Source organism: Corticium candelabrum, chromosome 6 (genome assembly GCF_963422355.1).
Source record: "Corticium candelabrum chromosome 6, ooCorCand1.1, whole genome shotgun sequence".
Taxonomy (NCBI): Eukaryota; Metazoa; Porifera; class Homoscleromorpha; order Homosclerophorida; family Plakinidae; genus Corticium; species Corticium candelabrum.
The window spans coordinates 7,596,940-7,616,410 of record NC_085090.1 but is presented as its reverse complement, the minus strand read 5'-3'; the positions used below and the strand labels follow the sequence as shown (position 1 = coordinate 7,616,410).

The window sequence follows — 19,471 nt, the reverse complement described above, 5'->3', positions numbered from 1 at the left end:
ATGATCATCGCCTGTGCAAAACACACACACACACAGTCACACACAGACAGACAGACAGACAGACAGACAGACAGACAGACAGACAGACAGACAGACAAATGTGAAGGAGAGAGACACCACACCGCGAAGAGAACAATAGTTGATGGTAAAGATATATAATGAGCAACGTTTCAGTAAAAACCTTCTCCTGGCTCAATGTATGGCTAAGATGTTTAAAAATTTCAAACAATAGGTGTTAATATTGATATCAATGATGTTGATATCAATACCAGCTATTTACTAAAGTATGTCTGATTTTATAATTAATCCATATGGGTCGAAGGTCACCAGTTTCCTGATCCATTCGGATTCTCTGCACTTGCGGGATAGGTCGTCTTTCAATCCCAGATAGTCAATGATGGTGACTTTCATATCCTCTACAGAGTGCTGTGGTTTGTTGAAATGTCGTCCTACCGGTTTGCCTTCCAGTCATTTGTTTGTTACGTCTGCTCTGTGACTGTTCATTCGTTGATGGAGGCATTGTCCCGTCTCTCCGACATATTGCATGCCACACTTCATACACTGTATCAAGTAGATCACGTTGCTTGTTTTACAGTTGTACGAGCCATTGATTTTGTAAGTCTTCTTTGTTGTGTTGCTTGTGAATGTATCAGATATTGTTATTATTGAGCAGGTCTTACATCCCTGAGATTGACATTTGGTGTTGCCTGGTGTGACAGTTCGTTTGTTTACGTCCGAGTGTACCAAAATGTCTCGGAGGTTCTTTGGTCTTCTGTATGACACTCTAGGAAATGACGGGAAGATCTTTTGATCACTTACTCAAACGATCAACTACACTTCAAAAGATCTTCCCGTCATTTCCTAGAGTGTCATACAGAAGACCAAAGAACCTACGAGACATTTTGGTACACTCGGAAGTAAACAAACGAACTGTCACACCAGGCAACACCAAATGTCAATCTCAGCGATGTAAGATCTGCTCAATAATACCAACATCTGATACGTTCACAAGCAACACAACAATGAAGACTTACAAAATCAAAGGCTCGTACAACTGTAAAACAAGCAACATGATATACTTGATACAGTGTACGAAGTGTGGCATGCAAAATGTCGGAGAGACGAGACAATGCCTCCATCAACGAATGAACAGTCACAGAGCAGACGTAACAAACAAACGACTGGAAGGCAAACCGGTAGGACGACATTTCAACAAACCACAGCACTCTGTAGAGAATATGAAAGTCGCCATCATTGACTATCTGGGATTGAAAGACGACCTATCCCGCAAGTGCAGAGAATCCGAATGGATCAGGAAACTGTTGACCTTCGACCATATGGATTAATTATAAAATCAGACATACTTTAGTAAATAGCTGGTTTTGATATCAACATTATCGATATCAATATTAGCACCTATTGTTTGAAATTTTTAAACAACTTAGCCATACATTGAGCCAGAAGGTTTTTACTGAAACGTTGCTCATTATATATCTTTACCATCAACTATTGTTCTCTTCGCGGTGTGGTGTCTCTCTCCTTCACATTTGTCTACATATCTACCACGTCAAGTTTCCGCGGATCAGATCGTCTCCGTCTTTGCTCTCTGTTTATCTTCCAGAGACAGACAGACAGACAGACAGACAGACAGACACAAACACACACACACACACACACACACACACACACACACACACACACAAACACACACACACACACACACACACACACACACACACACACACACACACACTGCTATCTAGAAAACATAAACTAACCTTCATTGTTAATTGAATTAGTTTAGTCCTAATAATAATAATAAATCACTACATTAGTAACATACTTTCTTGTTTGTATGTGCAGCAGCTCCTGCTTCTCCTGGAACAAGTGGTGTTACTTACATTCAATGAGGAAGAAAACGGAGTTCGGCAACTGGAGTACAAACCCTTTATTCTGGAGTCGCTGCTGGGTTGCATTACGGTCACGGTGGAGGTGGAGCCAACACTCAGTGTCTTCCACTCAATCCCATATGGGGATATTCTAGAAGTGGTCGTCAAGGAGCCAGTTATATTTATGGAACTGAGTATCACCTCTATCAAGACATTCAACCATTCATCAATAAAGGATTGCATGACCACGATGTTCCTTGTGCTGTGTGTTATGCTGCCACTAAGAACACTCAGTTCATGTTACCAGCAAGGAACGTCTGTCCCAGTGAATGGAGCAGGGCATACTATGGATATCTCATGGCTGAACATCATGGTCATTCAGGAAGAAACATGTACGTGTGCGTCGACCACAATGCAGAACCAACAGTCGGAAGTTCTCCAGACCATAATGGCAATCTATTTTATCCTGTTGAAGGAGCATGTGGATCACTTCCTTGTCCTCCCTATGTAGATGGTAAAGAGCTGACTTGCTCTGTGTGTCTCAAGTAAGCAACAAAATTAATCAAAACTCAATTTTTAGTCACAACGTTTGCACTAGCTACATGTAGCAAGTCTCTTGGCTATATTCTGCCAGTACAAAATCTACAGTACAATCATTAATGTTCAATACATTAGTGAATTGATGCAACAGTGTTGTTAATGGCCGGTGAAGAAGAAAGCAAGAAAGCAGCTTCTGCTCTAAATTTGTCAGTAAGTACGTACATCCATGCATGCCTTAAAAATATTGAATTTATTAATTCCTGATAATTGTCACAAACACAAAGCAAGTACTTCCTAATACCTTGAACAGTGTCTTAGCACCGTTGCTCATAATAAGCCATTCAACCAGGAACCAGATTTCCATGTCTAACTATTATGTATAGCTCTCGCAAAATTCTCTAAAAGTCAAAGTCACAAATGTGTACAGCAACGGCAGAACGACTTGCAAGTTGGAGAGCGCTCTGAAGTACATGGACTCTAGAGGTTTTGTTGCTTGATTGCCGACCGCTACTGTATGGTGTAATACAATTAGGTCTAGATATACTGGGTACGCAAAAGGATCAATGAGACTGATAGCAAATGAGTAAATACGTAGTATGTATAATTAATCCTCACATTATCGAGTTTTCGAGGTTGGGAGTTGGAGTGACCGGTCCAAACACGTATTTGTCTAGTCAATAGAGCATTCGGAATTTACTAAGTAATGCAGTGAAACAGGAATTATTGTAAAGCTTAAGTCTTGCCCTCACACGGTTAATGTATGCCTGCATGATCAGTCATAACTCTCTCTCCACTTTTAACTTCATATGCATGTATACGTGCGCCCCTGAAGTTAAAAGTGGAGAGAGACTCAGAGTAATAACTGATCATGCAGGCATACATTAACCGTGTGAGGGCAAGAGGGCCATGGCCCTGATTCCCTTCACAGACCGATTTTATGAAAAATTTATTTCTACTAGCTCTTTCCTCTAGAATTTCATTTCATCATCAATTGCTACGTCTGCAAAGTGACAATATTCAAAACTCCTGGCTTCACCTTCAAATCGACGTGCATTCTTGAGTAACTCTGCACTTCCGGTATTCCTTCCCTCCTAGTCAGAAGAGACAGTACAACATGACTAGCACCATTCGTCTCTTAAAGCGTAGAAACAGTGTCTGTAGCTTACGTCTAGCTCACTTGCATGTTTCCAACCTTGCAACTTGCCCAGAACTTTCAGCGCACTCGACCGTTGTGCGAAGACAGTATGGACGCCATTACGAGCCTTCTTCTTCTACTAAGTTGGCAAAACTAAAGCGTAGAACCAAAAGACGTGGCACGACGATTCGTCACACGAGGTACAACAATCTGACGAGCGCATTGGACGTCTTTTCCATACAAAATTTGAACACCCCGAGGTAGCAAAACTCGTCAAAATGAGCTTGAACGCACAAAAGATTCTAATCACGTCAGACTGTTCGCGAAATACATAGCCTCGCGTTTCCTGCACGTTCGAGCGAAGCGAGCGCGCGATAATCGTTGCAACCTCGTTTAAAACAGCGGAGGCGTGTCTTGTTGCTATGGAGACAACTTAACCGTTAGACCGTTAAAACTCTACTAGCATTAACAAATGATAAATTTTGAAATGTTTTAACTGAAAGTTTATGTGTAACATTTATGTCATGAATTATAATGATTTTATTTTGTCAGTAGGGAATCAGACCCCTTAAGCTTTACAATAATTCCTGTTTCGTTGCTTTACTTAGTAAATTCCGACTCATTCTCTCTGCGTGCATTATCAACTGCTATCTAGGCATAATCTGATTGATGTAATTGACTAACATAGATAACAACGCACACGCAATAGAAAGCATGTATTATGCGACGCGTTCTGAGCTGTTTCTACACTTAATATATATCTAGAGATGCACACACTTACGTGTGTTGTTGTGGTGTTGATCGGATAAAACATTCTACAACAGCCTACGACCCTAGAACTGTAGGCAGCTCCTCCTGACCTGCAAGCGTGATTCACCTCTAGCAACTATAGCTAGAAACACGGAGAAAATGAATGAGTTTGCTACACGCCTAGTAAGATCTCTTAGGTTCAGATCGTAATCCAGTCTGGCTGCGTGCACGCGTAATAAATCTGATTGATTTCGCTCTCCGCATGCAGTGTATATCTAGAGATAGATAGTCTATGCTGGATTTGGATCTTGGATGGGACGAATCAACTGATGAATGTCCCCAAAAATTACGCTTAATTAATTAATCAATGGTGCAAAATTTACAATATTTGCTAACCCTAGCCCTAACCTTAACCTTAATTAAATTAATTAACCCAAAATTTATCACACACAAAGATATCAACTAACGCATGAAAACACATGATTAACTGTGTCATAACAAATACGTAAGTCGGTTTGTTATAGCTAATTGCGTCTGTCTACATGCGCAACATCACGTGCACATTACTTGGCACAACAGTTAACGGTCATCTAAGCGAGTCTTTTGCAGAAATGAGAACATTCAAATATAAATGTATAAATAATTCTAAACTCCATTAGCTAAAAAAATTGGTTCGGATGAGTTGAAGTTTGTGCATAAAGCTATTGGTAAGGAAGATAAGAGTGGGATGCGCTCTAGCTGTTAGTTAGTTGACGACGGACGGTCTCGTGTCTGCAAAAGCTATACCATAAATGGAGTCAGGATTGCTACTTTATCAACGTTTCCGTGCAGATTGTTTCATTGTTTACAGTCACAGAATCAGATAGTGCACGGGAAGGTGATGTAACCCACCAGCTAGAGAACGTAAAAAGCAGCGGTCCGTGTCTTCTAGATGACGGAATAAACAAAAATGATTACATCATCAGTGTGTGCTGTTACATATAAAGGATACGTGAATGAGAGTAGCAGACAATTTACTGCAGAGACCGAGGAGAGAAAAGACTTGCAGACTCTTTTGGATCTGAACACTTGTTAGCAACAAGAATGACTTTCCTCAAGTAAGTGAAATCAGTCTTTTGTGTAATAAGAACGGTTGATATGTTTCGAATATTTAATTACAGGTTTATTGCATTTTGTACTTTATTTCTGGATTTGATCTTTACGGTCACGGTCAATGGACAGTCAGTAAGTCAGGTAAGACGAGCGGTCAGTCAGTTGTTGTGTCTATCAATCTCTACAAGTTTCCCAAACTCTTCTACAAACTTATTTTTTGTTCTAGAGCAAGACCCAACGTAGTCCCACTTGCAGTCGTGGTAAGACACTAAATTTGAGTATTTAAATTATAAAATAATAATAATTGACGTTTACTGTAGGTCCACCCGGACTGCCTGGAAGAGACGGTAAGCAAAAATCGAAATGTACTGGTCCCATCTTTGGTAAAACCTTTCTGCATGTGCGCATGTCACTTGCCTACAGCTGCCAGTTGTTGTTCTGCCTGTAGTTGCAACAATGTTGCCTGCTAAAGATTAATACCATTTTGTACCTAATTTACTGCATATGCATAAGTTTGTGGCACTAATCCTGACATAAAACTGTCTTTCAGTGGTCTAATTTACATGCATAAATGTCATACATAAAAATTTCAAATTATTCAATTATCTCAATTTAGGTCTTTCTTGTGTAGGTCAAAATGGTAAGCATGCAACTAAACTTGGAGTATGTGAGCACGGTTTGTTACTGAAATATTACAGGAATACAAGGCACTCCAGGCAGTCCCGGAATGCCGGGAAGAGGCGGCCTTGCGGGTTCCAGAGGCCTCCCAGGTGACAAAGGGGCAAAAGGAGAACCTGGAATAGGTAAACAATAAACAACGTCTGTTATGATAATATGTAGACTGGTTACACATGGGACTTAAAGAATATGTACAACTACTCAGAGGTGATGTTATACTTGTCTCATCATGACAACCTGTTATAAAGACACACACACACACACACACACACACACACACACACACACACACACACACACACACACACACACACACACACACACACACACACACACCACACACCACACAAACACACACACACACACCACACACACACACACACACACACACACACACACACACACACACACACACACACACACACACACACACACACACACACTGCTATCTAGAAAACATAAACTAACCTTCATTGTTAATTGAATTAGTTTAGTCCTAATAATAATAATAAATCACTACATTAGTAACATACTTTCTTGTTTGTATGTGCAGCTCCTCCTCCTTCTCCTGGAACAAGTGGTGTTACTTACATTCAATGGGGAAGGAAACGGTGTTCGGCAACTGGAGTACAAACCCTTTATTCTGGAGTCGCTGCTGGGTCGCATTACGATCACGGTGGAGGTGGAGCAAACACTCAGTGTCTTCCACTCAATCCCATATGGGGATATTCTAGAAGTGGTCGTCAAAGTGCCAGTTATATTTATGGATCTGAGTATCAACTCAATCAAGGCATTCAACCATTCATCAATAAAGGATTGCATGACCACGATGTTCCTTGTGCTGTGTGTTATGCTGCCACTAAGAACACTCAGTTCATGTTACCAGCAAGGAACATCTGTCCCAGTGGATGGAGAAGGGCATACTATGGATATCTCATGGCAGAACATCATGGTCATTCAGGAAGAAATATGTACGTGTGCGTCGACCACAATGCAGAACCGACAGTTGGAAGTTCTCTAAACCATAATGGCAATCTATTTTATGCTGTTGAAGGAGCATGTGGATCACTTCCTTGTCCTCCCTACGTAGATGGTAAAGAGCTGACCTGCTCTGTGTGTCTCAAGTAAGCAACAACACGAGATCAAAACTCAATTTAGTCACAACGTTTGCAGTAGCTGTAGCAAGTTTCTGCCAGCAACAGGTAGCATAATCATTAGTTACAATTGCCTATGTACCTTACACAATATTCTCTAATTAAAATCAAAACTCACAAGTGTGTACAGCAACGGCAGAGTGACTCGCAAGTCGGAGAACGCCTTGAAGTACATGGAATATGGTGGTTTGGTTGCTTGACTGCCGTAATGTTTGCTTAAAATAAAGGTTGTGCTCCGAGTTGGGAAGCAGCTGCCCTGTCAGCCCCTATCTCGGCCGCCACTGGTGTATGTAATACAATTAGGTCTGGGTACACAAAGATCAATGAGAACTAAGTAATGGTAAATAGAATAAAATCAAAATTAGAATCTCAATCAAAGTAACAAATTAAAAATAGAAATTTCCTTGCAAATTCAAATTTTCCCTGCAAAATAGAGATTGTTAACAAATTTAAAAAAAATTAGAATTGCTGGAACTGGAAGAGTCACAGACTTAATATGCAACCCCTGACATACATGTAGAGAGGTTAGGAGCCAAACACCATTATAACAATCGGAAGTAATGCAATGAAAAGGGAAAGTTATTGTGAAGGCCATGACCACCTTGGCCAACACGGTTTGCATGCCTACGACAAGTAAACTCTCAGAGTAACTCTCTCTACTCTTGACTTCAAGGGCCCCACATATTAATTTTGTATCATTGTCTCTCTCATTACCAACTGTTGACGGGGCCTTATACAGGAACACCTGACAACCAGAAGATCAACTACATCATTTCATTGATTTATTTGACTTCATTTATCGATGCACACACAATACAAAGTATGCACGCGTTCTGAGCTGTTTCTACACACTCTATGAATGCACACACTTACGTGTGTTGTTGTGGTGCTGGATGCAACGTTCTACAACAAGCTACGACCCTATACCTCCTCGATCCTTACCTGCAAGTGTGATTCACATACAAATAAAAACACGGAGAAAACGAATGAGAATAGGAACCATTGATACACGCGTAAGATCTCTAGGTTCTTATATATGGTAACAGATTGCAATTCAGTCCGGCTGCGTGGATGCCCACTGAATCTGATTGATTTCGCTCTCTGCTGTGTAGGCCAGAATTGAATGAGGCATATCTGCTTGAATGTCCCAAATCAATGCTTGATGATGATCGGCTGTGCAACACACCACACACACACACACACACACACACACACACACACACACACACACACACACACACACACATACACACACACACACACACACACACACACTCACACAAGTCATCAACTAATGTATGCATAAAAACAATGTGAGTCATCAGTGTTTCTTAAAAACCACAATTTTAACTATTGCTGTTGCCATATCAATACAACAAAGTAGCAGATAAAAATGGATACTAAAATGTGCATTTGCATTTACCCAACAAAAGTCGCAAACTAATCAGTCTCTCAGGTTTGTAGCATACAGACAACACAAGAAGTACAGTGAATGCCACCTAGAGGACAACAGGACTCTACTGTATGTATTGCTAAACTTGCGTAGCTAAATGCGCCCGGCGTACACAGCACAACGTGCAACCTCCTACACAAAATGACTGATGCATAACAACTACCAAGTGCTGTTTGCAGGTGGTAGACTATCTTGTAATTAATCAACAAAAACAATGCGGTGGGTGGTTGGTTGACTAGCTGACTGGCTGTATGGTTGTTACCTGCTGTGCAGACGTGACATAAACTTAGAGTGTGGTGCCCATGCAATGCTGTTGATCGGAGCTCGATGGTTGTTGAGTTGAGCGACAAGCATACAAGGAACACAAACATCTCGAATAATAAATCACCTAGAGTAATGATGACAAAGTCAAGCCACAACACAGGATACAACAAAATTAAATCAACTTGAGAAACAGAGAGACAGACAGATAGACAGAGAGGCGGGCAGAGAGACAGACAGACAGGCAGGCAGACAGACAGACAGACAGACACACAGACAGACAGATAGACAGACAAACAGATAAACAGACAGACAGATAGACATACAGATAAACAGACAAACAGATAGACAGACAACAAACAGACAGACAGAAAGACAGACAGATAAACAGAGAAGACAGACAGACAGACAGACAGACAGACAGACAGACAAACAGACGAATAGAAAGACAGACAGACAAACAGATAGACAGACAGACACGTACACAGACGAACAAACAGACAGACAGAACAACAGACAGACAGACAGAACGACAGACAGACACACAGACACACAGACAAACAAACAAACAAACAGACAGATGGGTAGGTAGTGGGTGGTTGCTGGGTTAGACAAGATTGTGAATCAACAATAAACTTATATTCTTACTCACATCACACGCATCCATTGAATGGCAGCCAACATGTCGTCCGTCTTCATCATCTCCAACAGTCCAGTATACACCACAATTTGACCACTCTTCACACACATCACACATAAACACATTTACCCACACGTTACACACACTCAACACTCACAGGCATAACATACGCCGTCACAGTAGGATCATCAATAATGACAATCCTCCAGTTGACGTCTAACGCCTCATCCCACTTGTTGGCTTACACTAGTTTTGTGGTAACACCAAGAACTCTTGCATAACTGGGAGGACCAGCAGATACAATTTTGTCTGTGAAACGTGAAGGGTGCGTGAGATAGAAAAAGGAAAAATGACAAAGTGAATGCAGACAGATGGACAGCATAAATATGTATTTATTGGTTGTGTTGATTGATATCAACATGTGTGAAAGGATGTAATACAAAGAGAATGGTTGGGAATGAATGAGGTGCATGACATGTTCTGTTGTTTGATGTGTAGTTGGGGTAGCAAAAGAGATACAATGCAGACAATATGGTTCTGTAGCACATAAAGTTACTAGAGCAGGTAAACCAATTTAATTAATATTGTCGTTTAATTTTAATGTGTTTGTTCGTCTGTTTGTCTGTCTATCTGTCTGTCAGCACAAATTTCCTAAAATGACAACAACAATACTTTGCAGTCCAATGAGTCTAGCATGTTGACAAACTCTTGAGCTTTACTTCACAGCGAAAATATAAAATATAGCAAGCGCACGCATCTACCATAATACAACTCCTGTGCAGCGTTTCAATACACAAATTGTGAAGGGGTTTTGCAATTGAAGCCTCGACCTCTCAGACCCGTGTTGCGCCGATTTAATATCAATTTTCAAAATCCAGTGCCTTGTTTATTGGAAAGACGATTGAAAGGTAAGTTTTCAGTATCAACTGTGGTGTACGTAGGCTATTATAGGAGAGCGAAATACAAGCGCTTTCTTAGCTTTCCTAGCCTAGCTACACAAAATTCCCGCGCATTTAATTTGCTGTCGTGTATTACCCGATTAGACACGATATATATGGTTTGATTGCATGTGAGGACGTAGTTTCATTGCTGTGATTAAGTTAAGTAGATTGTATTAGTTTCGGATTTGACAGACGCGCGTGTGCGTGCGTGCGTGCGTGCGTGCGTGCGTGTGGTGTGTGTGTGGTGTGTGTGTGTGTGTGTGTGTGTGTGTATGTGTGCTAGGCTCCACCTCTGTTTGTGTAGATTGTATGCAATAATTTCAATACATTTTCAGATAAAGGGTATTGTGTCTCATTCCATTTCATTCGCAAATTAAATTGGAGTCGGTACCGAGTGAAACTTGGTTTTCTTAACACATTTGTTCTCTCTCAAAGCTTTCCAAGTCATCATCAGACCTTAAGTTAATTATTTTAATGACTATGCCCTCTAAAGCTTTTTCTAGTTTGCAAAACTCATGTCTGTACATGGTAATGTGATCCTTATCCATACATTTCTATCTACGTTTTCCAGTGAGCTGCCTCCTTATCTAGCTGCTATTGTTACCTTGATGAAATGCGTGAACTCACTCCAGAAGTGAAAGAAAATGTTGATTGGATTGTTTTTCAAACACTTAATTCTTTCATGTTCTATCACAGCTCTACCGCATAGTAGGGCATTCATACTGGCAATCATGTAGCGTTATTTCTTACTTAGCGTAGTCTTCTTTCACATCTATGTTACCTATGAATTAAAGGTTCTACTTATTATACTAATACAGAACCAGTGACTTTGCTATGTGCATTATTTTTGTCTGTAATTATTTTCAAGTGTCCTTGAGTCAATGCTACTGTGTGAATGCACTTTAGTGGTAGTAGATCCTCCACCAAATTTAAATTGTAAGCATCCAGTTTTAGCATTCGGTCATCTGCAATGTACAATATGCCTTACATTACATGCACATTTTTATGTTAATTTAGTGTTTATCATATGGTGTTTAATTAATTAATTATGGATTTAGGTGAAGTTGATTGTACAGCAAGTCAAACAAAACTACAGCTTATTGATCATTTGTTTCTAGGTTATTGCATCATTGACGTTGAGATGGCAAAACGAGATCATTTTGATGTGCTGATTGTTTGTCCTCGGGAGTCAGAGCTGCAGGCTGCACGTCACGTGTTTGAACACGAAACAAAGAGCAAGTTTGAAGGAGCTCACACTGATCTCCCTTACAACCTTCGTTTATGTCGTGGATGGAATGATTTGCCTTTGAATGTTGCCATGGTAGCTCAGGTGGAGTGTGGTGGTATTGAGTGTAGCAAAACATTTTTCTGTTGGTTTGATTGCAATGACGGGCATTTGTGCTGGAGAAGAAGACAGAAAGAGAGGAATAGAATATGGGACAGTTGTGGTGGCAAAGAGAACAACAACAGAATGTGGAGGGTTAGAGAAGGAAGATGGAACAGTTCAATCTCGTGCACGTTACATAGAAGTGAGCAAAATGCTTGCTCCAGCACTGAATGAACTTGTTGAGACAAGAGAAAATCACAAGTGGTCATCGTATGTTCCTGCTAAATTGTATCATGCCAGTCCACGATATGTAAAGGAGCTGCTGTTAGAGTGTGTTTTAGACAATGAAGAAATCAAGGAGAAGAAGGATTGTGCAGGCATTAAGAAAAAGAAGCTTTCTGTAGGCATCAAAAAGAAAATGCTTCTTGCAAGTATGGAAAGTAAACTTTTAGGCCTTACTAAACATGACGTCATGGAGGTTTTAGAGAAAATGGAGAAAGAACATGAGCCATTAGTGTATGCAGAAGGGAAGCTACAGGAATACAAGTCAACTGAAGCAGGAGAGTTGTATGCTAATGAGCAAGTGGAATTTCTACAAGAAAACAGAAGTTTTACAGTTGTATCTGGATCAATAGGATCAGTGTCGATGGACACTGAAAGACTTGACAGAGAAATGACAGAACTGAAACAACGAATGGGAGATCACGACATCAAAGCTATTGATAAAGAAGCTCATTTCTTGATGGAACAAGCGACAGACAGTTTCAGTCCTGGATTAGCTGTTGTGATGAAGGGAATATGTGACTACGGAACTGAGAGCAGCAAACTGATGTATTATGAAGCTTATGCTGCTGCCACTCCAGCTGCATTTCTGAGACATTTCATCACTGAAAAGAAGTCTGTGATCAGTACGTAATGTTGAGAACGATATGCAGGCAGTTATGTGAAAATATAGTTTATTTGCTTTATTGTTTGTAGGTTGTGGGTCATTGAAAGCTCAGCTGTTTGATTTGTGTGACATTGTGGGTGAGAAGTGGCGTGATTTGGCTGATCGTCTCAACATGAGCAGATATGATGTTGAGATGATAGAACTGGAGGTTCATACAAAGAAGGAACGAGCATTTATGATGCTATGCAAATGGCAGTCGATGGTAGGAGACAATGCAACTGTAGAGAAGGTAAAAGCTGGACTAAAAGAGATTGAAGAGCAGAAGAAGGAAGAAGCCATTGCAAGTAAGAGACTATAATGTTGTGATGTTGGTGTTGTAGATTGTATTTTATATTCATGTTTTCAAGCAGCTTTACAAAGTCTAGAATAGTCTGGTTTTGTTACATTTTACTGGAAGCTTATGTTGGATGTAGTTGTGTTATATTATCTTATTTATTGCTATTGTTGAGCTTGGCATGTAATAATTCAGTAACAGTTGCAGATGCACATCAGAAAACTTGCACCATTATTGTGTGATCTCTTACTTGTGTATTAGGTATAGTGTTTCCCAATGAGCTAATTGAAGAAAAGCAATTTTGTGGTCGCCATAAAGAGTTGACAATTTTGTTCAACACAATGTGGGGAGAAAAGGCTCCACAAGTGTCTACGTCATTGAAATTCTGCTGTGTGGTGTGTTTACATGTCAGTGTCAATGAAACATTTGATATCAACTGATTGTTTTGTGTATTGCATTTAGGTGATCAAAGGAATGGGCGGAGTGGGGAAATCATCTTTGGCAGCCAAACATGCATTTCAATGTAAACATCTGTATAGTGATGGAGTGCTGTATTTCAATGCAGAATCATGGGCAACACTGACAAACTCAGTCATACACAATGTAAACACATTGACTCACATTACTGGTAGTTTTGTGTTAACAATGAGCACATTGTCTATTTGCAGCTCACAGTTTTGTCTTTAAGTTCTCCTTCTGTTTCACGTTCTCAAAGTCGATTTGATGAGCTCAAGAGCAATCCATTAGAAGACAAGAATGCAGTGCTGCTTAACCACATTTCCAAACTTCCTAAGATGTTGCTGGTGTATGATGGTGCAGATGATCTCTCTTTTCTGCCTAAAATTCTTCCTCGTCCATCTGCTCGTGTCCATGTATTGATCACAACTCGATGTGATGATTGTTCTGTGTTACAGAAATCAATAAATCATGTCATCTCTCTTGGTTGTTTGGAAGCCGAAGATGCTGTGGCAGCGGTAGCCATGTGGTCTGGTCGTCAACCGTCCAACAGTCAAGAAACAGTGGCAGCCACCAAATTGTCAGTTGAACCTCCCATAGAAAAGCTAGCAATTGCGCTTGCTCATGCAGGCACGTATATGCGAAAGGCACATCTAAGTTATGAAGAATATTACAAACTGTTGAAAAGAAATGAAGTTGAACTTGAGGGTTTGGCATTGGATCTTGACAAACTGTTGCATTACTTTAGAGCAAGTCGTCTACGTGAAGTGCTTATGAAAGCTGATGTAACTGAGCCTTCTGATTTGAAACGGTTGAGTGACAGGAATATTGATGAGTTGGATATAAGTGAACGTGACAAAAATGTTGTAAAAAGTGTGAGAAATTTTATGATGTCTTGTAGTCATGCTCATCTGACATGGCTGATGGACATTGATTTGGTTGCAAGAGAGAATGCCAAAGCATTGTCTCTACTTGAATATGCATCATTTCTGTCTTCAAGAGACATTCCAGAGAAGCTCGTTCGTCCTCTTGTGTTTGGTGAATGTGCCAATTATGAATACAGTTTGTGTGTCTCAAGTTTGTCTTCACACAATTTAGTTGAATGGCACGAGACAGCAGAAGGTTACACTTTGAATATTCATCCATTGGTGCAGTCAACAGTGATGGAACGTGTCAAGCAGCAGCCAGATGAGATGGAACGTAAACTAACTGATGTTTGCAACAATATGAAGTCTTACATACGTCATGGTACAATGGACTTGTATTGCCTTCCAAGTGATGTACGACTTCAACTTGCTTCTCACTTGCATTCATTGGCTAAGCATGTATTGCTAGCTGATGTAGAAATACCAACTTGCTTGCATTTGGTTAGGTATACATGTTCTACATTGGGGCTGGTCCAGTCTCCTAACACATCATGTTATTTGTGTGAAAAATGGTACCACAAAGTGATGCAGTTGGACTGTTTTCCACATAAGGTCAAACGTGAATGGTTCATAGAAGGTATAACTTTATCTTCACTTGTTGATCAGATGTGTTGTGTATTGGTTATCACTTTGTGTTGTTTAGCAAGGTATCATTTGAGTGAGTCATACATTCAAAAGTGGAAATTTAAGGAATCATTAGATTTGAGTCTGAAGAACAAGAAGATGATTGATGAGTTAAAACCAGATGAGAAGAAAGAAATATATGAACATCATAAATGTGGTAAGATAAGACATTTGATGATGTATTTATAGACCAGGAGTGCATCTGTATTGTTCAGAATTTCTGGATAAATTTGTTTGATGATGTCAATTTCAGTACTTTATAGTTGTTTGAAAACAATTAATTTAACAAAGTTAGAAAGTTCATACAACAGAATATGATGTTGTGTGAAATACGTGACGTAATCCAGTGATTATAAATAGTATATGTAGTTTACACTAAAGAGATGATGGATAGTTTATTGACACATTTGAAGGTATGAAAACATTTGTTGATGCATTTTCCTAACTGACAACATTTGACTGAGACTCAATTATATTAATTAATTTGAAGGTCGGGGAAGGTGTCAGTTAATTGAGTTTTAGTAAGTTTATAAGTTGTTTGTCTTGATGACATTATATCTGTTGTCTTGTCATTAAGTGGATATGGTTTTTGCAATGATTAGATGACAACACAAGCAAATATTTATTTAGTGATGATAATCAAATAATCAATAATTGAATTATAATTTTGTTTTGATTAGCTTGAGGTAAGTAGTTTTGTTCAGACTGGAATTTCAATGTTTGTAAAGATTTTGAGGTGTTTTTGTTTATTGATTATGATAGTCAGATTTATAGATCATTATTGTCATTGTTATAAGTACCCAATTGTATTGCTAGTAGTTTGTATATTTTCTGTAATTATTACATTTTAATTTATATCTTGTTTTATTTTCTCACTGTAATTAACTGTTTGTTGTAGTGTTGAAGAACATTCGTCATTGCTATGACCAACTAAACAAATTTGAAGAAGAAAAGTTTTATCTGGAAGAGCTGATGTTGGTGATGAAAACTTCTGGAGAACAGCTTGGACGTGAATTTGCTTTTGGTATTAAATTAAAGACAAATTTGTTTAGTCTATGTAGTGTTTGGTGCAATGGCAGTTTATTTATTTTAGTTGAATGCAACATGGCAGAGAACTACTTTAATAGGGGTAAACAAGACAAAGCAATGAAATTATGCCAACAAGTGATGGAAAAGTTAAATGATATGGAGGAACATGATCAGATCATAGGTAAAGAATTTGAATCATAAATTTTCTTATTGTTGAATGTAATGCTGTGGTAAGTCAAAGTTTTATTAAATTAACCTCATACTGTGATTTCTGTTATATAGTGATGGCAATATTGTCAAATTGTTTTTTATCTTTTGGGGAATTTGAAAAAGCAGATGATTTACTGGATAGGTCGTGGAAATTGATTTCCAAAGTTGATTATTATCATTTTCTTCATGAGCATCTTGCGGGTGAGATATTTTGTATCTTTGTAATTCTCATAAATCAATTTTTGACTATTTACTTGTAAAATGGGAAGCATCTAGAGCTTGTCAGTGACAGGAATATTAGTTAAAGAGTGTTAGGGTCAACTGTATTGAGATGTGCAGAATCTTTCATTATGGTTTTGTTGTATATCACGTGACATGTTGTATTTGTGTAAAATTAAAACTTAAAAAGCATGCGTTTATGATAGAGAAAGTGTTAATGTAGACTCAAAGCCATGATAGTTGACTTGAATGACACTCTGTATATATGATTGCAAGGATATGTTATATTGTATGTAGAATGAAAGTGCAGATAGACAGTAAAATTATGATTTTGTTTTTGTTCATGTCTTTATGTAGTCATGAGGCTCAAGTGTGAGTGTGAGATTACCAGACCTAATCGATCAAAAGACAAGCTTACAGAAGCATTGGAAATATCAAAATCAGCTTTGCCTATTGCTCAGTCTTTCCTACCATCAGAAAGTTTAGAGATTTTCAATTGTACGTAAATTGATTGTTAATACGTTTTGTGTACTACTGAAGTTATTTTCTGGTTTGTTTTTAATTCTGGTTATTGTAGGTAAACTGCAAGTTGCTAGATGTAACAGGAAATTAGGAAACATGGAAACGTGCATTGAACAACTGAAAGAGATCAGGAAAGTTGAGGAGGCTAATATGCCTGATTCACGTAGCAGACTATGTTTTGGTCAGTATAATTCTGTATCTGTTAACGTTTTTTGTATTACAATACTGCTTTAACTTTTATTTATATTATGCAGTAATAGCAGAATTAGGAGAAACACACAAGGAGAGAGGTGATTTAGTTGAAGCTCTGACGTGTTATAAGAAAGTATTAGAGCTGTACCAGCAGGAGGACCATTCTGATCATGTGAAAATTGCTGATAGTTTGATAACATTCTTGACTCAACATGACATCATATTAAAGGTTGTATGTTTTCTGTTCAGCTCTCATGTTGATTGGTAGAATATATTATTTCACGGGCAACATCACTGATGCTTTAAAGCATTTTGAACAGTCTGTAGAAATTAGAGAACAGAAGCAGTTACCACCTTGTCGTGAAGCTGGTCTATGTATGCAGTATTATGCGTATTAAATGTTTATTATATCTGTGTGTTTGCATTCCAATTGTATTTGTGCTCTAGGTTATGTATTTCTTGGAAGTTGTCATACGCTAGAAAGAAAGACAACATTTGAACAAATACAAGGAATCCATAAACCACGAGAAGCATTTACTAAATCTCTCAACATACTGTTATTTTATCCAAATTGTGATCAAGAAATTTTGGAAGGTGAGATGTTTCTACTACTTGCTTTGCAGTACATAATAACTTTACTGATTACAGTGTTGAGGCTCCTTGCTACTACGTATGTCATGAAAATTGATGAGGAGACTATAGATGAGAAGGCCACTAGTATGAGCTCTGTGATGTCTAGTTTGCTAATATTTCCATTGTTGATGCATTTATTCATGTATGTGTAGTGCTAAAACTAATAGCAAGGAAAGCATATACTTGGAGAGATTATGCCAGAGCTAAAGATTTGTTCTACATGCAAATGAAAGTTGAAGCTCCTACAATGGTTTTACAGCCAGTACAAAAAGCTATTGGTATACAGTTGTTTGTTTGTATAATACGGATGATTAGGTATGAAGTGGGAGATGATGTTCAGTGTCGTGTAAGGAAACTGTGCCAAAATGTGTGTGTGTGTGTGTGTGTGTGTGTGTGTGTGTGTGTGTGTGTGTGTGTGTGTGTGTGTGTGTGTGTGTGTGTGTGTGTGTGTGTGTGTGTGTGTGTGTGTGTGTGTGTGTGTGTGTGTGTGTGTGTGTGTGTGTGTGTGTGTGTGTGTGTGTGTGTGTGTGTGTGTGTGTGTGTGCATTGGTACTTTACATTAAAACATGGACCAATGATTATTTAATTGTATATTTTATTAAAGTACATGGATTGAGAAATCGTGTTAATATCAATTAGTTGTTATTTATCAGATGTGACCATAGTAATTTTATCTCTGTTCTTCAGCACTACACGACATCGGTCTGTGTCAGATACGTCTCTCACAGTTGGATGAAGCTGAGGAAACATTTACTGAATCACTGAGAATTGCTCAATCTCTGAGACCAGAAGAGCATCAAGGTTTACAGATTTCATCCAGTAAGACATGCCAGCAAGTCAGTCTATGTAATGTCATATTGATATCAATTGTTTTTCTAAATTTAGTCAAGAATCTGCTTGGACTAGTTCGGATGCTGAAGTACTTTAGAACGTTAGATTAAGGTACAGACTTATTAGTAACACAATACAGTCACAAGATTGATGAAGTGTATTTTACAGTTAGTGCTGATTGTCATGTCTATATGTTTGTTTGCTTTTTGTTTGCTTATTGATATCAAATATATTGTAAACTTTATAGACAATAATGATTTACATTTTATCTCAAATTCCAATACACTACTGTATGACGTTTTTGTCTTCTACAAGACAATCTGCTAATGATGCAAGTCTGTTGAGTACCAATGCATCACTACTGACAATATTATAACACCACCATATTTGACTGTTTGTCTTTAATATTAATTAAATTGTATGGTTGGGAGGCCTTATCAAGATAAATTACTGAGAGTCTGAGAATAATTAGTCTTCATATTTGAGGTAATATTAATATCTAAATGATTTGTTGTATGATGACTTGCCACTTACTTGCTGGCCATACTTATCACTCAATAAGTGTGTCAGTGTAAAAGTTGATGTGGGTGGGTGTTGGGTGATGAGTGATTGTTGACAGCTTGACAAGCAAGCCACGTGCTCTCAACAAGTCACATGCTTAGATGGATCAACCCATTGTGTTCCATACGTTAGAGACAGTAGGTCCAGTCCAACTGGTTGGTGTGTCTCTCTACTGCACTTGATGA

The 19,471-nt window shown here is 38.7% G+C and overlaps 2 protein-coding genes across 2 annotated transcripts; both read left to right on the top strand.

Annotated features, from left to right (window-relative positions):
- Positions 1 to 5,969: 5,969 nt before the first annotated feature.
- LOC134180919 (short-chain collagen C4-like) lies at positions 5,970 to 7,217 on the top strand. Its single transcript, XM_062648103.1, has 4 exons — positions 5,970 to 5,979; positions 6,038 to 6,046; positions 6,105 to 6,209; positions 6,638 to 7,217. The coding sequence occupies exons 1-4, from the start codon at positions 5,970 to 5,972 to the stop codon at positions 7,210 to 7,212; spliced, it is 699 nt and encodes a 232-aa protein (XP_062504087.1). The 3' UTR covers positions 7,213 to 7,217.
- Positions 7,218 to 11,674: 4,457 nt separating this feature from the next.
- LOC134180918 (uncharacterized) lies at positions 11,675 to 18,910 on the top strand. Its single transcript, XM_062648102.1, has 19 exons — positions 11,675 to 11,816; positions 11,890 to 12,768; positions 12,839 to 13,093; positions 13,345 to 13,478; positions 13,546 to 13,686; positions 13,752 to 15,042; positions 15,109 to 15,246; positions 15,988 to 16,098; positions 16,183 to 16,299; positions 16,401 to 16,529; positions 16,905 to 17,045; positions 17,125 to 17,250; positions 17,324 to 17,449; positions 17,511 to 17,636; positions 17,709 to 17,855; positions 17,910 to 17,978; positions 18,047 to 18,172; positions 18,582 to 18,713; positions 18,780 to 18,910. The coding sequence occupies exons 1-19, from the start codon at positions 11,675 to 11,677 to the stop codon at positions 18,833 to 18,835; spliced, it is 4,386 nt and encodes a 1,461-aa protein (XP_062504086.1). The 3' UTR covers positions 18,836 to 18,910.
- Positions 18,911 to 19,471: the final 561 nt, after the last annotated feature.

What these genes read in the sequence shown, in the direction of transcription:
- LOC134180919 (XM_062648103.1), top strand. An exon ending in AAAAGGAGAACCTGGAATAG is followed by an intron (nt 6,210 to 6,637) that starts GTAAACAATAAA and finishes TTGTATGTGCAG; the next exon opens with CTCCTCCTCCTTCTCCTGGA.
- LOC134180918 (XM_062648102.1), top strand. Translation starts at nt 11,675, where the DNA reads ATGGCAAAACGAGATCATTTTGATGTGCTGATTGTTTGTCCTCGGGAG. An exon ending in TTCTGGAGAACAGCTTGGAC is followed by an intron (nt 16,099 to 16,182) that starts GTGAATTTGCTT and finishes TATTTATTTTAG; the next exon opens with TTGAATGCAACATGGCAGAG. An exon ending in AGGTTTACAGATTTCATCCA is followed by an intron (nt 18,714 to 18,779) that starts GTAAGACATGCC and finishes TTCTAAATTTAG; the next exon opens with TCAAGAATCTGCTTGGACTA.